Source organism: Hippoglossus stenolepis, chromosome 17 (assembly GCF_022539355.2).
Source record: "Hippoglossus stenolepis isolate QCI-W04-F060 chromosome 17, HSTE1.2, whole genome shotgun sequence".
Classification (NCBI taxonomy): domain Eukaryota; kingdom Metazoa; phylum Chordata; class Actinopteri; order Pleuronectiformes; family Pleuronectidae; genus Hippoglossus; species Hippoglossus stenolepis.
The window spans coordinates 3,229,843-3,249,057 of NC_061499.1; the positions used below are offsets into that span (position 1 = coordinate 3,229,843).

At 43.5% G+C, this 19,215-nt stretch overlaps 3 protein-coding genes across 5 annotated transcripts; all 3 read right to left on the bottom strand.

The window, feature by feature from the left end:
* Positions 1-247: 247 nt before the first annotated feature.
* LOC118124617 (elongation factor 1-alpha) lies at positions 248-8,020 on the bottom strand. Of its 2 annotated transcripts, none has more exons than XM_035182640.2 (8): positions 7,864-8,020; positions 4,166-4,318; positions 3,524-3,703; positions 2,743-3,039; positions 2,521-2,671; positions 1,886-2,142; positions 1,486-1,720; positions 248-619 (listed from the first exon to the last, which is right to left on the bottom strand). In XM_035182640.2, the coding sequence occupies exons 2-8, from the start codon at positions 4,307-4,309 to the stop codon at positions 498-500; spliced, it is 1,386 nt and encodes a 461-aa protein (XP_035038531.2). In that variant the 5' UTR covers positions 4,310-4,318; positions 7,864-8,020; the 3' UTR covers positions 248-497. The 2 variants fall into 2 exon arrangements, with proteins under 2 accessions (XP_035038531.2, XP_035038532.2); XM_035182641.2 differs by lacking the exon at positions 7,864-8,020 and adding an exon at positions 4,431-4,557.
* Positions 8,021-8,644: 624 nt separating this feature from the next.
* On the bottom strand, positions 8,645-14,523 carry LOC118124613 (elongation factor 1-alpha). Of its 2 annotated transcripts, XM_035182631.1 has the most exons (8): positions 14,365-14,523; positions 12,374-12,523; positions 11,832-12,011; positions 11,454-11,750; positions 11,067-11,217; positions 10,564-10,820; positions 9,957-10,191; positions 8,645-9,019 (listed from the first exon to the last, which is right to left on the bottom strand). In XM_035182631.1, exons 2-8 carry the CDS (start codon positions 12,515-12,517, stop codon positions 8,895-8,897), a joined length of 1,389 nt encoding a protein of 462 aa, XP_035038522.1. In that variant the 5' UTR covers positions 12,518-12,523; positions 14,365-14,523; the 3' UTR covers positions 8,645-8,894. The 2 variants fall into 2 exon arrangements, with proteins under 2 accessions (XP_035038522.1, XP_035038524.1); XM_035182633.2 differs by lacking the exon at positions 14,365-14,523 and having other exon boundaries at positions 12,322-12,399.
* Positions 14,524-14,686: 163 nt separating this feature from the next.
* On the bottom strand, positions 14,687-18,491 carry LOC118124616 (elongation factor 1-alpha). The gene is made up of 8 exons (XM_035182639.2): positions 18,344-18,491; positions 17,417-17,571; positions 16,709-16,888; positions 16,305-16,601; positions 16,058-16,208; positions 15,557-15,813; positions 15,236-15,470; positions 14,687-15,134 (listed from the first exon to the last, which is right to left on the bottom strand). Exons 2-8 carry the CDS (start codon positions 17,558-17,560, stop codon positions 15,013-15,015), a joined length of 1,386 nt encoding a protein of 461 aa, XP_035038530.1. The 5' UTR covers positions 17,561-17,571; positions 18,344-18,491; the 3' UTR covers positions 14,687-15,012.
* Positions 18,492-19,215: the final 724 nt, after the last annotated feature.

Here is a 19,215-nt window from a genome sequence, read left to right on the forward strand (position 1 = left end):
ACGTAATCATATTTCTAGGACACACCTTAAGGATGGTAACAACTCACCTGCCTCACCTGTTGTACCTCTTTTCCATCACATTACAGTTCATTTAGCTGACGCTTTTATCCAAAGCGACTTACAATAGGTGCATTAAATAAGTGTTTTGAATTTGCTGACCATCTGTAGTTGAAATATGCTGTGTGTCTGTTTGAAGCAGCAACAGTCACCGAACACTTGTAATTTAAAGAAAGACAAAAGAAATGTCTTAATTTGGCAATGTTTAAGATTTTTATTGTTTTATTTTCAACTTAATCACTGTCACAGTTTCTCCTAAAAGGCACATGCCTTCCTTTCCTGCGGAAACTTTTACGATGGGTATTAACCAGACTAAGCCAGTCCTTGAGCAGAGAGCTCTGCCTAAGAGAAGACGGTCCTGGGTGGCAAGGAAAGAGAAGGGATGGGGCAGCCCGCTGCTGCTGAGACGTGACATCGTGTTGGACGTCCTGTATGAGAATTCATTTCTTCTGTACCTTCTGTGCAGACTTGGTGACCTTTGCAGATGTGAGGTGCTTCTTCTCCACAGACTTGACGACGCCAACGGCCACAGTCTGCCTCATGTCTCGCACAGCAAAGCGACCTGGGAGAAAGAGATGGGAGCAGAGAAGAGACAAACAGAGGAGTCAGTGAGAGGATAAAGATGTCTTTTACACAACTGTTATAATAAACGAGCATTGAAATACAAATAAGGCGAGAAATAGATTTTAGGATCATTGTATGTCCCTCAACCAGAGAGAGACTAGGGCAGTTTATATTTCCAGAATGCTTTATGTTACAAAAGTTAAAGACTATAGGGTCTAATCAACTGTTTTCGGCACTGGAAAACCACGATAATTTTGAAAAGTTTCAATCTAGATTCTGGAAGTACCACAGCACTGAGGATGCCCAGCTGAAAGTCACTAATGACCTTTTAATTTGGCTGCATGTGCTCAGCTCTTTCACTACTGGACCCAGGTCCTGTGCAACGGGGTAGGCAAAGCAGGCAATAGCTTGAGACCCCAACAGAACCACTAATTACATTAGTCTACAGCAGTGATGATGTACAAGAGACTGCAATGACAACATGGTCTGAAATCCCCTAATGAGGCCCCCTGCCAAAAGATTCCTAATGTTAGAGGTATTGTTGAAGATGTCTAACGTGTGTATGATGAGCCTGGGATGGTGGTGACAGTTTTAAATCAAAAACAACAAGGCTCGTAAAATCATGTTTATATCATCTTAGAAATATTTCCAGTTCATTTCAGCAATTTAATTCATATTCCTTATTAAGGAGAGTTTTGTGGCATTTTTGTGTTTATTGGTGCAGCTTGAGAGTGAAAGGGGAAGAGAGAGGAGACGACAGAGGACTTTCGCCTCAGTACAAATGCAGAAATCAAGAAAAAAACATCTAATTTTAAATAAACAATGAAACAACAACTAAACAACAACACATATCATTTTACTCACCCAGTGGGGCATACTCGGAGAAGGCCTCAACGACCAAGGGTTTTGAAGGCTTCATGAGGACAATGGCAGAATCTCCAGACTTGATAAACTTGGGGTCAGCTTCGAGCTTCTTACCAGACCGACGGTCGATCTTCTCCACAAGTTCCTTGAATTTGCAGGCGATGTGAGCTGTGTGGCAATCCAGCACTGGGGTGTAACCATTTGAGATCTGTCCGGGGTGGTTCAGGACGATGACCTGAAATTTTTAAGTTTATGTGCAGTTAGAAATGGTGGCAAGAGTCAATAATCACCTTAAGCAAAGGTGAACTTTGTTACAGTTCCTGCAGCTGAGTCGTCTCTGGGATCAGTATGTTTATTTTTTAGAAAGTTCATTCATTTTCTCTTTTCCAATTTGACTCACCTGGGCTTTGAAGTTTTCAGCTTCCAGAGGTGGGTCGTTCTTGCTGTCTCCAGCAACGTATCCACGACGGATCTCCTTAACAGACACGTTCTTGATGTTGAAGCCAACGTTGTCACCGGGGAGAGCCTCGGGCAAAGCCTCGTGGTGCATCTCCACAGTCTTCACCTCAGTGGTCAGGTTGGAGGGAGCGAAGGTGACGAGCATACCAGGCTTCAGGATCCCAGTCTCAACACGACCGACGGGTACAGTTCCAATACCTGAGAGAGAGCAGGAGGCAGGAGGCCATGTGTTTTTAATACACTTCAGTTTCTTACAAATTTAAAGTCCCTGATCAGGGGAAGATTTGGGGTTAGGTAAATTAGAGACTCTAAATTGACCATTGGTGTGATTGTGAGAATGAGTGGTTGTTTGTTGCTGTATTTTGTCTGTGTTCAGGAGATCTTTAAAAACAAGACAATAGATGGCATTGATGGGGAGAGCCTCAATATAACATGAATTGAGGAAATCTAAATGATATATGCTGACAGTGTGCTAGTAGAAAGTAATATGAGTTGTGATAAAACGTCTGTGATGTGCAGCGAGCTGAGGCTGTAGCTGTCAGGATCTCGCTCTGACAGAGACACGACTCTGCTCACCTCCGATTTTGTAGACGTCCTGCAGGGGCAGACGGAGAGCCTTTTCTGTGGGGCGGGAAGGTGGCAGGATGGAGTCCAGAGCTTCCAGCAGTGTGGTTCCACTGCCATTACCCTCCTTGCGCTCAACCTTCCATCCTTTGTACCAGCTCATCTACAGATGATTGTGAGAAATCAGTTCATGTTCATAATTATCGCATTAAAACAAGTTGAAAATGTCCTCACCTTTTCAGTAGTTTCGATCATGTTGTCTCCGTGCCACCCAGAGATGGGGACAAAGGCAACAGCACCGGGGTTGTAGCCGATTTTCTTGATGTAGGTGCTAACTTCTTTTTTGATCTCCTCGAAACGGGACTGGCTGTAAGGGGGCTCGGTGTTGTCCATCTTGTTGATACCAACGATGAGCTGCTTCACACCGAGGGTGAAGGCCAGCAGGGCGTGCTCACGGGTCTGGCCGTTCTTGGAGATACCAGCCTCGAACTCACCAACACCAGCAGCAACGATCAGCACGGCACAGTCAGCCTGAACAGGGACACATTTTATGAAGTTCTATATTTCTGTATACTGAATATTTTCAGGTTTTGCAATAACAGATTTTAAACTTCTCTGTTTTCTTTTCCTTTCGGGCTGGAGACTGAAAACAAATGGAAACTGAGGCCAGACATTCAATGGCTCCAACTTTATATCAACTCCATTTTCAAAATGTTGTTTAAAGGTGACGTCAGAAGGAAATTAATAGAATAATATAGACAGATCTCAGAGATGATTTAAAGCAGGTACATGATTCTGCCAGATGAACATCGCCGATGTTTTCTTCAACTTAACTCTAAGAGAATAAGGTGAAAGTCAAGTAACACTGGCTTCTTATTTGTAATTTGATATGGAAACAAATGCATATCCAGTAAACCTCTGGACTTGATCCTGATAAGTTCATATCTTCTTGAGGTTTGATGCACAAACCTAAAAATGACAAGTCTACACATTAGAATAAAATGCGTGTCTTTACCTGAGAGGTTCCAGTGATCATGTTCTTGATGAAGTCCCTGTGTCCAGGAGCATCAATGATGGTCACGCTGTACTTTGTGGTCTCAAACTTCCACAGAGCGATGTCGATGGTGATACCACGCTCACGCTCGGCCTTCAGCTTATCCAGCACCCAGGCGTACTTGAAGGAGCTTTTGCCCATCTGTTGTGGTTAAGATCAAAGGCAAAGCACAAGGCAAACAGGGATTGTGAAGTTTAGGTGAATCAGTGAATGACGTTTGTTTAACCAAAATTAGATATTTTTAGCTTAAAATGTTTACTTTACTTAAAGTAGCCGGAATCCCTTTTGTTTCAGTAGAATGAATGAATTTTATTATTTACAAGAAGAAAATCTCATAAAGGCACCTTTAAAAATTGTAACTCAAATATTTGTAATGCCTCACTCTGCCCCCCCCCACATATATTTAGTCTTTTATGTATGTAACCAAAACAATATTTTTTTTATTCTTCTGTCATTTCTAAACTATAAGTCATTTCTCAGTATAAGGTTAAACTTAAAGTGGAATATCCACTGCAGGAGTCACAGTGACAAATACACTAATAAACATTTATATATGCTTCCAAAAACGTGTCACTAAATACAAAGATATTGATGAAAACAAACCTCGGCAGCTTCCTTCTCGAACTTATCGATGGTCCTCTTGTCGATTCCTCCGCACTTGTAGATCAAGTGTCCGGTGGAGGTGGACTTTCCAGAGTCGACATGGCCGATGACCACGATGTTGATGTGGATCTTTTCCTTTCCCATTGTGGTTTACTGGAAATAACAACACAGGGATAAGTTATGTTGACTTTAAAAATAAACATATGAGATTTTGACTGTTACCAAAATTGGGTGAACTTTTTGTTTTATGTTTGGTAATAACAACCTATAACTAGGACTGCGAGCAGCGACTGTGCAGGACAGAGTACTTGCGATCTCGGGACCTGATGCGACTGCGGGGGAGGGCAAACAGGGACCGGGCGAAACAACTCCGTGTTGCGTGCGTTTTGTGCATCGCAGGAAGGATAAACATGTCACTTCCTGCATCCGTCACGCATCAGGTGTAGACCACACGGTGAATATTTTATGTTAATCGAATTAAAGTTGTAAAACGAGGCTTACTTCCTGTTGCCAGTAGGTGGCGCTATCACTACATACAGAATAATAGATCCGTTCAGGCCAGGACTGTGATCATTGGTGGACATTTTGGTGCTGATTGGACAATGCACAGTGGAGTTATGACAACTTTGTATCCTTTGGCGAAGGATCAACCTTCGCTGCACCTCAATGTTTACACGGTTTGAGGAAATGTCACAATATATTTGTATACTAAATATTGAATGTACTGGTTCTACCACCGTATAACACATTTCAATTTATATTTATGTTTGGTGTATACTCACTGCCACTGGATGTTGCACTAGCACCAGGATCTGGAATCATCAAATATGCTTTGTCGGCCACGCTACCCCTCCCTCTCTTGTGTGCTTTCAGCAAGGTGTTGTCTGAATAGTGTGTGTGTGTGTGTAACAAGACCCGGTGACGAATGACACTTAAACACACAACCAGTAGCTCAACAGAACATCAGGGGGAAAACTAGTCAACTAGCCGCCTTACAGACTGGGAGATGGATCCAGTGTTGCATTACATGCTCCACTGCCTTCTCTATGTGGCACAAGGCTCCATCATCAGCAAAGAGTGGCCATCCAATATCACCCTGAATTTGAGCACATGATTAATCATAATGGAAAACAATATTGGACTAAGGACACTGCCCTGAGGAGTCCCATTTTCCACCATATACCTTCCTGATAAAGCTTTCAATCTTCAATCAAAATAAACTTTTCCATTATCGTTCCCATATGTGATGTCAGTGCTGTTGGCCTATAGTTTTATGGATCCTTCCCTGGTTTTCCCGATGGGAATAATCCCAGCCTCCTTTCAGCCAATTAGCAGTTTTTCCACTTCCCAAACCTTATTATACAAACCCAACAGCTTCAGGGTTGCTTCCATACCTAACTGCTTCAGCATTACATAATTGATTTCACCCTTCCTGCAGATTTGAGCCCAGATCTTACTATTATCCTCCTAATTTCTTCCAAGGCTAATGGATCATCCCTTCTCTCAAGAATTCCAGGGTTGTGCTGATCTTGTCCTTTCTCGACCTCTCCTGCCCTCCTCAGTCAAGTTATTAGAACTATGGATTTGAATAAGTGCTTTGCTATCATCTCTGCCTTCTCTTCATCAGACACCTATTTCATTACAAAATTATCGCCAACTTTGCCTTTTAGCGTTCAGTACTGTTTTACTAAACCTTGCTTGTTTATATTCAATTCAACAAATTCTGAGTTCTCTGCATTTATCCTTTACTCCTAGATATTGACTGTTTTGCAGCATCTAGAATTACTGTTTTTAATTTTTTATAATTGATTTATTACCCTGCTACCATTCAGCCCTTCAATTTGTGTTAGGTTATCCACCCCCTACTCTCTTCCTCCTATATCACATCTAACAGAAGCATATGCAACTATTCTGAAATCCAAATTTGGGCTCAACCATGTTTCCTGTACACAAATAACATCTGGTTTACCGCTTAATATCTTCTATATACTTTTTGAATTCCTGTCAAGTAGCCAAGAAACGCAGAGCATTCCATTGTAGCAGGAAAACCAATATGAATACTATCCAACCCATGCCTGCTCATGACTTGTTTGGACACGAAAAAAATTCTGAACCTGGCTGTAGTTGCACCACTGACGAGTAGCAGAGTTCAATAACTTCACAAAGCATTGAACTACAGGTTCATCACTTTTTCGGTTCCCCGCAAACATTTCTGGTGTCTTTTGGCCATTTGCACATGTTCTTTGTATTTGCATCTGTTTTCCTAATTTCTTAAATAATTACTTGCTATTTCAATGTGGTTTACACTCAGCACTTTAAATCGAACAAGCTCTCTCATTCCTACAAACCAGCACCAAATTTCCATCTCTCACAATCTTAGCCCTTCATATATCTCCAATCTGGTTTCTCAACACGTGCTTCCATTATCTTCTTCTTCGGGTGTTTATTGGTGGTTGGCAAACAGGCTTATAGGTGCATTACCGTCACCTTCTGGACTAGGGTGTTGAGCAGTAGACTGGCAGCGAACAAAACAACACTAAACTAATATTTAGTTATTTCCTTTAGTCCTGTTCCTCTTAAGTAGTTCATTAGAGGATGAAGAATATCCCTTGATGTCTTTTCTAACAAATTTTCGAATGTAATATTTTGCTTTTCGTCTTTTAATCCTGATATTAATTCCCTTATTTGTTCATTATATTTGTTACAGTCTATCAATACATGAGTGACAGTTTCGGGTGTTTTGCAGGGTTCACAGAGCTCTCGGTTTACTGGCGGAGAGCAAAAAAACTTAAAGGTTCAGTGTGTAGAATTTAGTGACATCTAGTGGTGAAGTTGAATGTTGCAGCTGAATACCCCTCACCTCAGGCCTCCATTTCATAAACCCAAACCAATGTTCCCTGAACTTGTAAGTGTATTACTATGAGTACTGCATCGATAGGGATTGACTTGATTGCTCCTATGCATAGACGCAGTGCTTTATACTGTAATCCGTCCACCTCATGTTAAATGAATGAAGTGGAAATGTTGAGAATAAACTTGATTTTCAAGAAAGTTTCAAGGATAACGTCAAACTTTTAAGAATATATCAAACTACTAACGTTAACAGCCTTAGATGAGTTAGTGAGCCAGATCCGTTCAGGGGGAGAAACCAGACAAACTTGAAAGAGGTGGCAGCACTCATTATACTATTCTATGTATGTCCATGTCTTTTCTACTATGTAGCTTATCTCAGTAGTTGTAATTATCTTACAATGTTTAATACTTTAAACAAAAAGAAATGAAAAATGTTTATGATAATGAAGTCTATAGAAGCCCTGGAACCTCCACCACAAGGAGATAGTTCCGTATAGTAAGGGACGCACATGCTCCAACATGGAGATCCACGTGTACTTCCTGGACATTCTGTGCTCAGGACGCCATTACTCCAGTACGACTTTAGATAGGAAATAGTTGCCGGCTGCTTTATTAAGGCTTAAAATCTCTTATTTTGGAAATTTAAACTTGGGGAAACCTGCTTGAAATAAAAAATTATATTTCAAAGTTTTTTGGATTAACTATTAGAAGAAAAAGGATCATCAACCAAAGTCCCACTTCAAATGTGTACTTCCTTGAGTTTTAACTGATTGTATAAGTTTGATAGAATTATAGAAGACTGATTTTCATGTCAGATCTAGAAATATTAAAGTCTTTTAACTCACCTGCTGAACAGCGGTAACAGATGTGTGTCCTCTTCTCTTCGAACTGTCTGAACCTTCGCTTGCTGACTAATATATAAAGTCATGAGAGGGATACGCCTCCTGCGCTCCTCCTCGATGTCTGTCTCACGCCTCAAACCAGACACGTGTGAACAGTCTCATTCTGCCCATTTAATTTACACCACTGCCTGCTGCTGAGAGCAAATTCGACTGAACACTCAAAGACTCAAACCTGAACTTAAATCCATTTTCAAACGCTTAATGTTGTTACTTTTCAAAGGCGACAGAAGGAAATGAACAAAGTAGTAGAGATGGATTTCAGAGTAGAGTTGAAGCTGCTTCGTGTCCTGACAGGCAGAGCGACACACCCAGCGTTTGTCTTGCCAAAAACACGTAATCATATTTATAGGACACACCTTAAGGATGGTAACAACTCACCTGCCTCACCTGTTGTACCTGTTTTCCATCACATTACAGTTCATTTAGCTGACGCTTTTATCCAAAGCGACTTACAATAGGTGCATTCAACCATGAGGGTACAAACCCCCGAACATCAAGAATCTACTGGTAAATGTAATGTAAAAGTTATTATTAAAAATGACTCAGCTCTTGACAAGCAGAAGAAAATGTACTCTATGGATGGAAGGACCAACCATACCTTTTAAATAAATAAGTGTTTTGAATTTGCTGACCATCTGTAGTTGAAATATGCTGTGTGTCTGTTTGAAGCAGCAACAGTCACCGAACACTTAACACAAATTTAAAGAAAGACAAAAGAAATGTCTTAATTTGGCAATGTTTAAGATTTTTATTGTTTTATTTTCAACTTAATCACTGTCACAGTTTCTCCTAAAAGGCACATGCCTTCCTTTCCTGCGGAAACTTTTACGATGGGTTTTAATCAGCATAAGCCAGTCCTTGAGCAGAGAGCTCTGCCTAAGAGAAGACGGTCCTGGGTGGCAAGGAAAGAGAAGGGATGGGGCAGCCCGCTGCTGCTGAGATGTGACATCGTGTTGGACGTCCTGTATGAGAATTCATTTCTTCTTATCGGCCTTCTGTGCAGACTTGGTGACCTTTCCACCGGAGGCAAGTTTCTTCTCCACAGACTTGATGACACCGACGGCCACGGTCTGCCTCATGTCACGCACAGCAAAGCGACCTGAGAGGGAGAGAAGGGCGAGAAACAAGCCCGAGGAGTCAATGAGAAGCTTGAAACAATTTCAGTTAACGTTCAGTTCCATAAAATCAAGTGGTATCTTCCAACAGGTCAACACATATACATTAAACCACTGTTTATCACAGAGCTAAACCAACAAAGGGCTTTAAAAATTAAAGCTATAAACAGCATCTCTTTGACAGCGGAAACCAATAAATTTAACTTAGGATAAATTCAAACTAGCAAGTTTGCTATTTTTCCATTTTAGGATCTTTTCTTTAGATCCTAAAAGCCTAAAAAAGAAATCAGCCCTGACATGAGTTCATTCGATTCTGTATCATGGATCCTGATTGGACGAACATCTCAGATTGATATAGATATAAATAAATTGGAGTCAGAATTGATTAGCAGAACAACGGATTGTTATTGTCAGTGACTGATGAATGAAAAGCTTATGAAACACAAAAGTCTTTCCAAGTAAATTTGGCATTTGCATCATAAATTAAACAAATATTAGCAAGTTGTCGGATTTATATGTTAAATAAAAACAAATAATTCTGCTCTTGAATTTGGTGATGTCTTGGCTTTAAAATTAGGCGTCAACAAACTAGAATGGCCATACCTCCGCCAAACACCAACCTTTGCACTAATGAAACCACGTTTAAATTCACTACATCTAGATTTTTATTTGGATCTGCACCAAACAGCCTGATATTTGCCACCAAAATCCATAAATTGGTAATAGGAAATCCGTGAAAATGTCAAAAACATCTCACAAAGTTTAAGAAACTGAAAGAAAAAATTCTGGATGTTGAATGAATCCTGAAAAGAATTACTTCTTTTTTGGCCCATTTCCCATCCATCTAGCAAGTTTTGTGGAAATGCTTTCTGTTGTTAAACCAACAAATAGAGGGGTGAAAACAAAAAGTGTTTTACTCACCCAGTGGGGGATACTGGGAGAAGCTCTCGACACACATGGGTTTTCCAGGCACCATGACGATGATGGCGGCATCACCAGACTTGAGAGCCTTGGGGTTGTCCTCAAGCTTCTTGCCGGAACGACGGTCGATCTTCTCCTTGAGCTCGCTGAACTTGCAGGCGATGTGAGCAGTGTGGCAATCCAGCACGGGGGCGTAACCCTGGGAGATCTGTCCGGGGTGGTTCAGGATGATGACCTGCAGAGTTAGAAACACCGGGAGACACGGGGGGAGGTTTGAGGAACATGGTTGGTGTGAAAATAAGTGTTTGCACTCAACGTTTCTGCATTGGACGCATTTCTTGCCTCTTCTCCAAATTTCTCACTTCAGGCGTGTTTCAGCTCATGTTCACTCGTGGTGGATGTGTTTCCTGTGTTGCGGCAGAACATGTTGCAGCACGCTTCAGAGCCTCCGGCGGGTTAAACTGTATTTACCAAACGATGATGACGCCATCTGGGATTCTGTTTTCACACATCTGTCATAGACTCCTCGGGATGATTCAACTCTAATGTCTGAACCAAACCAGTTTACTTGATCCTTTTCTTCCTCCTTATTTGGCCTGACACTCACCTGAGCAGAGAAGTTATCAGCAGCCATGGGTGGGTCGTTCTTGCTGTCACCGGCCACGTTTCCACGACGGATCTCCTTGACGGACACGTTCTTGATGTTGAAGCCGACGTTGTCACCGGGGAGAGCTTCAGGCAGAGACTCGTGGTGCATCTCCACAGACTTGACCTCAGTGGTCAGGTTGGGGGGAGCGAAGGTCACGACCATGCCGGGCTTCAGGATACCAGTCTCAACACGGCCAACGGGTACAGTTCCAATACCTGAGAGAGCAGGTGATACGCTCAAAACAATTTCACACAAACTTCGGTCATAATGAAAATGATAAGAAAATGTTGGGAGGAACAGGCCATTGTGACATTTGCAGAAGAGGGTGTTAGTCTGGACAAAGCTTCACAACAGAATCCGTGAGATAAGGTTTGGTTTTCTCTTCATATTTATGGGACAGGTTGATTTGAATATATGAGTTATGAGGTGACATTCACAGGACATTACGTGACTCTGCTTACCGCCAATTTTGTAGACGTCCTGCAGAGGCAGACGCAGGGCCTTGTCTGTGGGGCGGCTGGGGGGCAGGATGGAGTCCAGAGCCTCCAGCAGGGTAACACCAGTGGCACCGCCCTCTTTACGCTCAATCTTCCAACCCTTGAACCAGCTCATCTACAATGTAAATCAGATACAGACGGGAAAAAAAGAGGAAATATGTGATGAAGCGATCGTTAAAAATTCAAGAAGTATAGATCTTTATCTAAGCCAAATGTAAATCACATCAATGTCAGCCACTGATGCAAATGTACAATGGACAAATTTACAGGAATTTTTTCTGACGAAAAACGCAGTTGTAACTATTAGACATAAGGTTTGTGCTGTTCAACACGTTGTCATAAGTCCCTCACCTTTTCACTGGCTTCCAGCATGTTGTCACCGTGCCAACCAGAGATGGGGACAAAGCCAACAGTGGCGGGATTGTAGCCGATCTTCTTGATGTAGGCGCTCACTTCCTTGGTGATCTCCTCAAAACGCTTCTGGCTGTAAGGGGGCTCGGTGGAGTCCATCTTGTTGATGCCAACGATGAGCTGCTTCACACCGAGGGTGTAGGCCAGCAGGGCGTGCTCGCGGGTCTGGCCGTTCTTGGAGATACCAGCCTCGAACTCACCAACACCAGCAGCAACGATAAGCACGGCACAGTCGGCCTGAAGAGGAGAAACTTAGTAAAACTTCTACCAGCATCATGAGTGGATGAGTCAGTTCAGGGATCATGAACATGTCTTTACCTGAGAGGTTCCAGTGATCATGTTCTTGATGAAGTCCCTGTGTCCAGGAGCATCAATGATGGTCACGTAGTACCTTGCAGTCTCAAACTTCCACAGAGCGATGTCGATGGTGATACCACGCTCACGCTCGGCCTTCAGCTTATCCAGCACCCAGGCGTACTTGAAGGAGCCCTTGCCCATCTGTTGTGGATATAACAGGTTATAGATATATATATAAAACCGGGATATGCTATAGACTTCTATAGGATATAAGAGACATGTCATCAATTTATATAGGACACAACATGGATGGGTTAGATGTATAAAAGATATAAAAGGGATATGCTATAGATTATATGTAACAGGGATATGCAAAATATTTATATAGGATATAACAGGGATATGTGCTGTGTGTTTCAGTTGTAGGGACCGTGCACACGATTCAACAGTAGGTGTCGCTTTTACATGGATCTCAGTGACCAGTGACTCTTCAGCTTTAATAAATACTTACTGATTAACGTCATGTGATTATAAACTCAGACTCTGCTGTGATTGACACAAACCTCGGCAGCTTCCTTCTCGAACTTCTCGATGGTCCTCTTGTCGATTCCTCCGCACTTGTAGATCAGGTGCCCGGTGGTCGTGGACTTGCCGGAGTCGACATGGCCGATGACCACGATGTTGATGTGGATCTTTTCTTTTCCCATTGTTTACTGCCCCATGAAAGACAAGATACGATGACTTCGAAATCAAATGCGTCATGATTTAATGCGTAAACACCATTCATTATTAATCAAGTCCTGCTGACGTTAGGGAACAACTTGGTGCATTACGTTATAAAACGCCATGATGGCTGAGGCCACTTTATTTTTACATATTTCTCGTACACATGTTTTATTATAACGTGACTTTATGGCGACGTTAATTTAATCGACAGAAATTATCGTGTTGTATACATTAAACCAGCTGGCCCAGTGCGGCGTTCACGCCCTGTCGTATAAACCGCAACTACACGCCACTTCCTGATAAAAGGGTAATTTTAGCTCATTTATTTCCAAATCGAATTCAAAGCTTCTAACATCTCATTATCAACAATAGAACTGTAGGTGTTATATTTAGCAAAAGGGCTACAAATGCACCAGACGGCTGCGTCAAAATGAACTCAATGTTTAAATGAGATACTTATGCTAATTAACCACCAAATTTACGTTGTAACAACTGCCACCAATAACAATGTAAGTGCGTTTGACACAAAACACGTCCGTATGGGATAATGCGTGAACACACCCTATGTAAGTGTTGAGTTCCCATTCTGCCCACATGGCGCGAAGCAGCATTTAAACGTTCGTAAAGCTGCTTTTAAATTGAGCGCAGTTGATCCACAAACTTAACGATAAAACCAGTAAACTCTATTAAACGTTTTTCCTATATGTCATAGCCGGTGCGCGTTCACGACACCGAAACGTGACACGGCCCGAGTCACGCACCACGTGCCCGAGAAGGGTGTCGCGACGAAATGTGACCGTCTGCCGTAAACCGATGGCCGTTAGCGGGAGCGCGCACGCGTAGTCTGTTAGAGTTGTGTCTCCTGTTTATTTTTCAGCTGATTTTATATGATTTGAGCTGTTAAATACACAAGTTTATTTGTATTGTAACCGAATGACCACAACTGAGGTCTTTGTATAGTCGGACCTTGTGGTGATCAGATAATATTGTCCATGTCCATTATCCATGTTTAGGGGTTATTTGAAAACAAATATTTATGGATGGTTCCATAAGTAAATATTTTTTGCCATCATCCTTATAACGGAATTCGAAAGTGATGCAGCTCCTTGTTTAGTTTACTTGCTCCTGGTTGTAAACAACTCTTAATACTTTCCTGCTTCAAAATGCATTGATTTCCTGCACTAATAACTCAGACTCTCATACTTACTAAAAAATACCCTTTATATTCCGTTTGTATTTTACTTTGAAGTCGCTTATGTCTCCGATGTCTCAATGGTGCAGATACAACTACGTCAGACTGCGTGCGCGCTACCGTTGAGAGAGATCAGCTTCCGGTAGGGGATCTTTTTTTTGGTGACCCGGCCTCCATGTTGCTGCGCAGAGCCGCCATGTTACCAACCCATCCAGGCGCGCGCACCCGACCACCACAGACAGCGCTTGGGTGGATGGGTGCGCGTTCACGAGGGTGAGGAGAACTACCATGACTGGCAGAAAGAGAAATAACTGGCGTGAAATTTACTGCAGGATAAACGCTCCCAAATAGCTGCATCTGAAAATGCTGGATTATTACAGACAAAGCCAAATATCTCCACACAACATAGACAAGTTTGGATTAAAATGACAGAAGGTGAGCTTGCATGTTTCAACCTCTTCGGTGCAATAATACTGAAATGTTTAAAATAACAAAGCAGCACTGGTCTGCAGTCTGTTGCAGTGGTTCTCCCCATCAAGGTCAAAATACAGCTGTAAATCCCACACCCTGAAATCCTCAGCTCCTCCATCTTTAACATGCACCTTTAGCTTTACTATTCAGTAAAATGTCACCAACCTGTGCCTGACAAACAAGACGTCCCAGGATTTGGAGCGCAGGAAAAAAAGGACCGAATGTGATCTGCCCGGAGTTTTTATATCGAACCAGGAGAGAGGGAGGGCTGTGCGTGCCCTCGTTGCTGTCAGACTAAAAAATAAGGGGTGCTATTGGCTGGTGCTGCATAAGTCCTATCGAGGCGATTGGATGACAAGTGCATCAGCGGACAGACTGCTTGGTCAAAAAAAAAAAAACAGCTGCAGCACAGGAGACAGGCTCTGCACTGACAACCAAAACCAACACTACACTCAACTGCGATGCTAAAGGATTCAAGACGAGCCAATTTCAATTTTTTCAAAGACATTTATTTTTTATTAGTTACCAGCAGCTTTCTTTCCAATCAAATGTGTGGCATTAAGATCAAGATACAATTCTAAACCATTTCCAACTTAAACTTAACTGAGAAGAGGCACTGTCATGTGATTCAGGTAAGTGACAATGCCAGTGTTCTTTTTTCCTGCGGAAACTTTTGCGATGGGTTTTAATCAGCATAAGCCAGTCCTTTAGTAGAGAGCATTGCCTCAGAATAGATGTTTCAGGGTGGGGGGAAGATAGAGTGGCCCGCTGGTGCTGGCACACATCTTGTTGCTGGGTGTCCTTCACGACTATTCATTTCTTCTTCTGGGCTTTCTCTGCAGCCTTGGTCGTCTTTCCAGAAATATCCTTGTTGTCAACAGACTTGATGACACCGACAGCCACTGTCTGCCTCATGTCACGCACAGCGAAACGACCTGTAAATAAAAAGTTCGGCAATTAGCATGTTTTATCCTCTTGTGAAGTTAAAAAGCATGAGCTAGTATTTCTATTATTGTGCAGTGGACTTCAAACTCACCGAGGGGAGCATAGTTGGAGAAGGACTCCACAACCATGGGCTTCTGAGGAACGAGTTTGACAATGGCAGCATCTCCAGACTTGACAAACTTGGGGCTGTCCTCAAGCTTCTTGCCGGAACGACGGTCAATCTTCTCGATGAGCTCCTTGAACTTGCAAGCAATGTGAGCCGTGTGGCAATCCAGCACGGGGGCGTAACCCTCGTTGATCTGGCCAGGGTGGTTCAGGATGATGACCTGTGGAAACATTTCGAATGAGTTGCCTGCCAAATGCAAATTAAGGAAAAGCCGCAAGTCATCTGTTCCAAGCTCACACTACCAACCTGGGCGTTGAAGCTGGCAGCAGCCTTGGGTGGGTCGTTCTTGCTGTCTCCAGCAACGTATCCACGACGGATTTCCTTGACAGACACGTTCTTGATGTTGAAGCCAACGTTGTCACCGGGGACAGCCTCGGGCATAGACTCGTGGTGCATCTCCACAGACTTGACCTCAGTGGTCAGGTTGGGGGGAGCGAAGGTGACGAGCATACCAGGCTTCAGGAGACCAGTCTCAACACGACCGACGGGTACAGTTCCAATACCTGAGAGAGAGCAGGAGGCAGGAGGACGCGTTTTCAATACACTTCAGTTTCTTACAAAATTTAAAGTCCTTGTTGATCAGGAGAAGAGTGTACTACTAATAGTAATTGCATGTTGACACTATATGCATCAAATTCCTTGTGTTGCTAAGTAATACAACTTGTGATAAAACATCTGTGATGTGCACCAAGCTGAGGCTGTAGCTGTCAGGATCTCGCTCTGACAGAGACACATGACTCGGCTCACCTCCGATTTTGTAGACGTCCTGCAGGGGCAGACGGAGAGCCTTGTCTGTGGGGCGGGAAGGTGGCAGGATGGAGTCCAGAGCTTCCAGCAGTGTGGTTCCACTGCCATTACCCTCCTTGCGCTCAACCTTCCATCCTTTGTACCAGCTCATCTACAGATGATTGTGAGAAATTAGTTCATGTTCATAATTATCGCATTAAAACAAGTTGAAAATGTCCTCTGCGTTACCGCATTAAAAAAGGGTTACCTTTTCACTAGTTTCGATCATGTTGTCTCCGTGCCACCCAGAGATGGGGACGAAAGCAACAGCGGCGGGGTTGTAGCCGATCTTCTTGATGTAGGTGCTCACTTCCTTGGTGATCTCCTCGAAACGGGGCTGGCTGTAAGGGGGCTCGGTGGAGTCCATCTTGTTGATACCAACGATGAGCTGCTTCACACCGAGGGTGAAGGCCAGCAGGGCGTGCTCACGAGTCTGGCCGTTCTTGGAGATACCAGCCTCGAACTCACCAACACCAGCAGCAACGATCAGCACGGCACAGTCAGCCTGAACAGGGACACATTTTATGAAGTTCCATATATCTGTATACTGAATATTTTATGCCAGCATCATGAGGGGATGAGTCAGTTCAGGGATCATCAACATTTCTTTACCTGAGAGGTTCCAGTGATCATGTTCTTGATGAAGTCCCTGTGTCCAGGAGCATCAATGATGGTCACACAGTACCTTGTGGTCTCAAACTTCCACAGAGCGATGTCGATGGTGATACCACGCTCACGCTCGGCCTTCAGTTTGTCCAGCACCCAGGCGTACTTGAAGGAGCCCTTGCCCATCTGTGGAGAAGCAAAGTTCTCACATTAGTTCAACAGAAGGGGAATTAATACACATCACATATATGTTAATGAGAACATCAGATTTTTTTTTTCATAGAATGTGATGCTTAGTGAGACATCTGTACTTTTGATAATTTAAATGACAGATTTCACCTTTACTTTATTTAATATAAATTATAGCTGACATTGAACATAGTCAATCACAGTCTACATGGGGAATATTCTCCACACTTGCTTTAAAAATTGCATTATGGGAGTTTTTTTAAGAACCAGATTCACTAGTTTTCAACACAGAAACACAGAAATATCCCGTTATAGATAAAACCCCTCTGACGCGTCGAGTGCTCAGTGCTTCTCGCCACAGGCCCGAGTGAAGTGCACAGTCAGCGCAGCGCACGTTAGGCCCCACCCAGCGTGCGCGCTCACGGCGGCGCCGGCCAGCAGCGCTCGCGCTGGAAGAGACACGCTGACGCCGCCATCTTGGGCTCGATTCTAACGGTCCCGCAGATTAAAATCACTTGTTCTCACCTCGGCGGCTTCCTTCTCGAACTTCTCGATGGTCCTCTTGTCGATTCCTCCGCACTTGTAGATCAAGTGTCCGGTGGAGGTGGACTTGCCGGAGTCGACATGGCCGATGACCACGATGTTGATGTGGGTCTTTGCCTTTCCCATTGTTGTAGTTGCTGCCACAAATGAGAGAAAAAGAGCCTCCATTAGCTCGCATCCACAACACGTGCTAATCAGGGTGAACCGTTAGCCCGGGTGGGCTGTGATGTGGCGTTTACTGATCCGTGACAACGAGGGAGCGTTTTAATCCGAATTCACTCCATTTAAAAACAATAAAACGCCACAGTGAAGGAACACATTCTGGTTAAAGGGGTTTTAAACACATATGGGTAACTGGGGGAAGGGGGGGTAGCGGTTCTGGCTGAGCCGCTCCTGCTAGGCCTCACTCGGCCACAGGCCAGCGGGGACACGTGTTCCTCCGCGGGCCACGTCGTCTAAAGTTAAATAGATCGCCGCAATATTCGGGGTGCCGCCTCGCCCCCAGACCCCGGCTCCAGGCACCGGGGCCCGGCGGGCCGCTGCCCCGTGGAGGGGGGGAGAAACAAAATATTCCAGTCCGGCATCCTGGGAGATCCGTTAACTGCAGCCGCCTCTTTGTTCCTCTCCCCCATCACGGTCCTGCTCACCGCCATTAAAATACAACTCCAACCGCACACGTGTTAACACAGACGCTAAGCTACCGACATGTGGGGGGGGGCGACTTTAACGTTAATGGCCGATTCCCTCGATGAAACTAATCCACAGGTTAGTGAGAAGTTACATAACCGCAAAAATTAAGGCCACGTTTCCTCTCCGCCCGCCGCGGGGAAACTGTGTAAAAGCCGCTCATTAAACATTCAAATCCTCGCGTCATCTCGGGGATTAGTTTAGAATCGCAGCTGAACTCACCGGTGTTTCTGCGGTTTTCACCAAAGCTGCTGCCCCTGGCCAGGTAACAGAAAGAGGAAGTGTGCTGTCGGACCGGCGGGTTTTATACGGGCGGGGAGGCGGCCTGACTTCCCGGCGCCCTCCCCGGTGACCACCCCGCAAATCACGCACATTCCTGCGAAAAAACGTCAGCACGTCACCGGAAGAAGTCGGCGCGGCGCAGCGGGGATCGTGAGTCCAGACCACCGAGGACAATCTGAGCGAACTGAGATGATGACGATGGAGAAGAAACACCGAAGAGTAGTTTGAGTAGTTTGAGTTTAAACCCTCCAGGTTATTTCTCATTGTTAGTCACATAAAAGCACATTCAAATCATAAAATATGGTTAAAATGTGTTAAAATACAAGGATCTTTTCCATCATAATTAAATATCCATACACAATAGTTAATATATAACATTCCCCCATTGAAAATATATACATTTTTAATGCGATTACAATATTGACTCTGCATATAGGAACACACATAATGGGACCATAAAGTTTTGTATGATATACACAATTCATTTGACTAATTTTGTATATGGTAGTAGGACATGATTTTCAGTTCTGAACAATTTTTTAATTAGATCACATCATAAAATACAGACTGAAGGTCAGTGTTTGACCTGCTTGTGGGAAACATTTTCATATAAATGATCTTTTATCTGATTATAATTGTTTGTGTTTGTGTTTTGCAGGGACAGATATACCATACATAGGGTGCAGAGCAGATTGTGAGGACACAGGTAACTATATTTTCATTATTAGGCTAATCAATTTTCTGAGTTGCAAGAATAAAACACTGTCGGCTTCCTGCTTCTCAAATGTTTGGCTCAGTTTTTCATATGACAA

Bases quoted from the DNA above. Each gene is read 5' to 3' on its own strand.
- LOC118124617 (XM_035182640.2), bottom strand. From the start codon at position 4,309: ATGGGAAAGGAAAAGATCCACATCAACATCGTGGTCATCGGCCATGTC. The intron at 2,672-2,742 runs GTGAGGACATTT...AATCATCTGTAG, and splicing joins TGATCGAAACTACTGAAAAG to ATGAGCTGGTACAAAGGATG. The intron at 620-1,485 runs GTGAGTAAAATG...TCTTTCTCCCAG, and splicing joins CTCCGAGTATGCCCCACTGG to GTCGCTTTGCTGTGCGAGAC.
- LOC118124613 (XM_035182631.1), bottom strand. From the start codon at position 12,517: ATGGGAAAAGAAAAGATCCACATCAACATCGTGGTCATCGGCCATGTC. The intron at 11,751-11,831 runs GTAAAGACATGT...TCTCCTCTTCAG, and splicing joins TGATCACTGGAACCTCTCAG to GCCGACTGTGCCGTGCTTAT. The intron at 11,218-11,453 runs GTGAGGGACTTA...TTTACATTGTAG, and splicing joins TGCTGGAAGCCAGTGAAAAG to ATGAGCTGGTTCAAGGGTTG.
- LOC118124616 (XM_035182639.2), bottom strand. From the start codon at position 17,560: ATGGGAAAGGCAAAGACCCACATCAACATCGTGGTCATCGGCCATGTC. The intron at 16,209-16,304 runs GTAACCCTTTTT...AATCATCTGTAG, and splicing joins TGATCGAAACTAGTGAAAAG to ATGAGCTGGTACAAAGGATG. The intron at 15,135-15,235 runs GTGAGTTTGAAG...TTTTATTTACAG, and splicing joins CTCCAACTATGCTCCCCTCG to GTCGTTTCGCTGTGCGTGAC.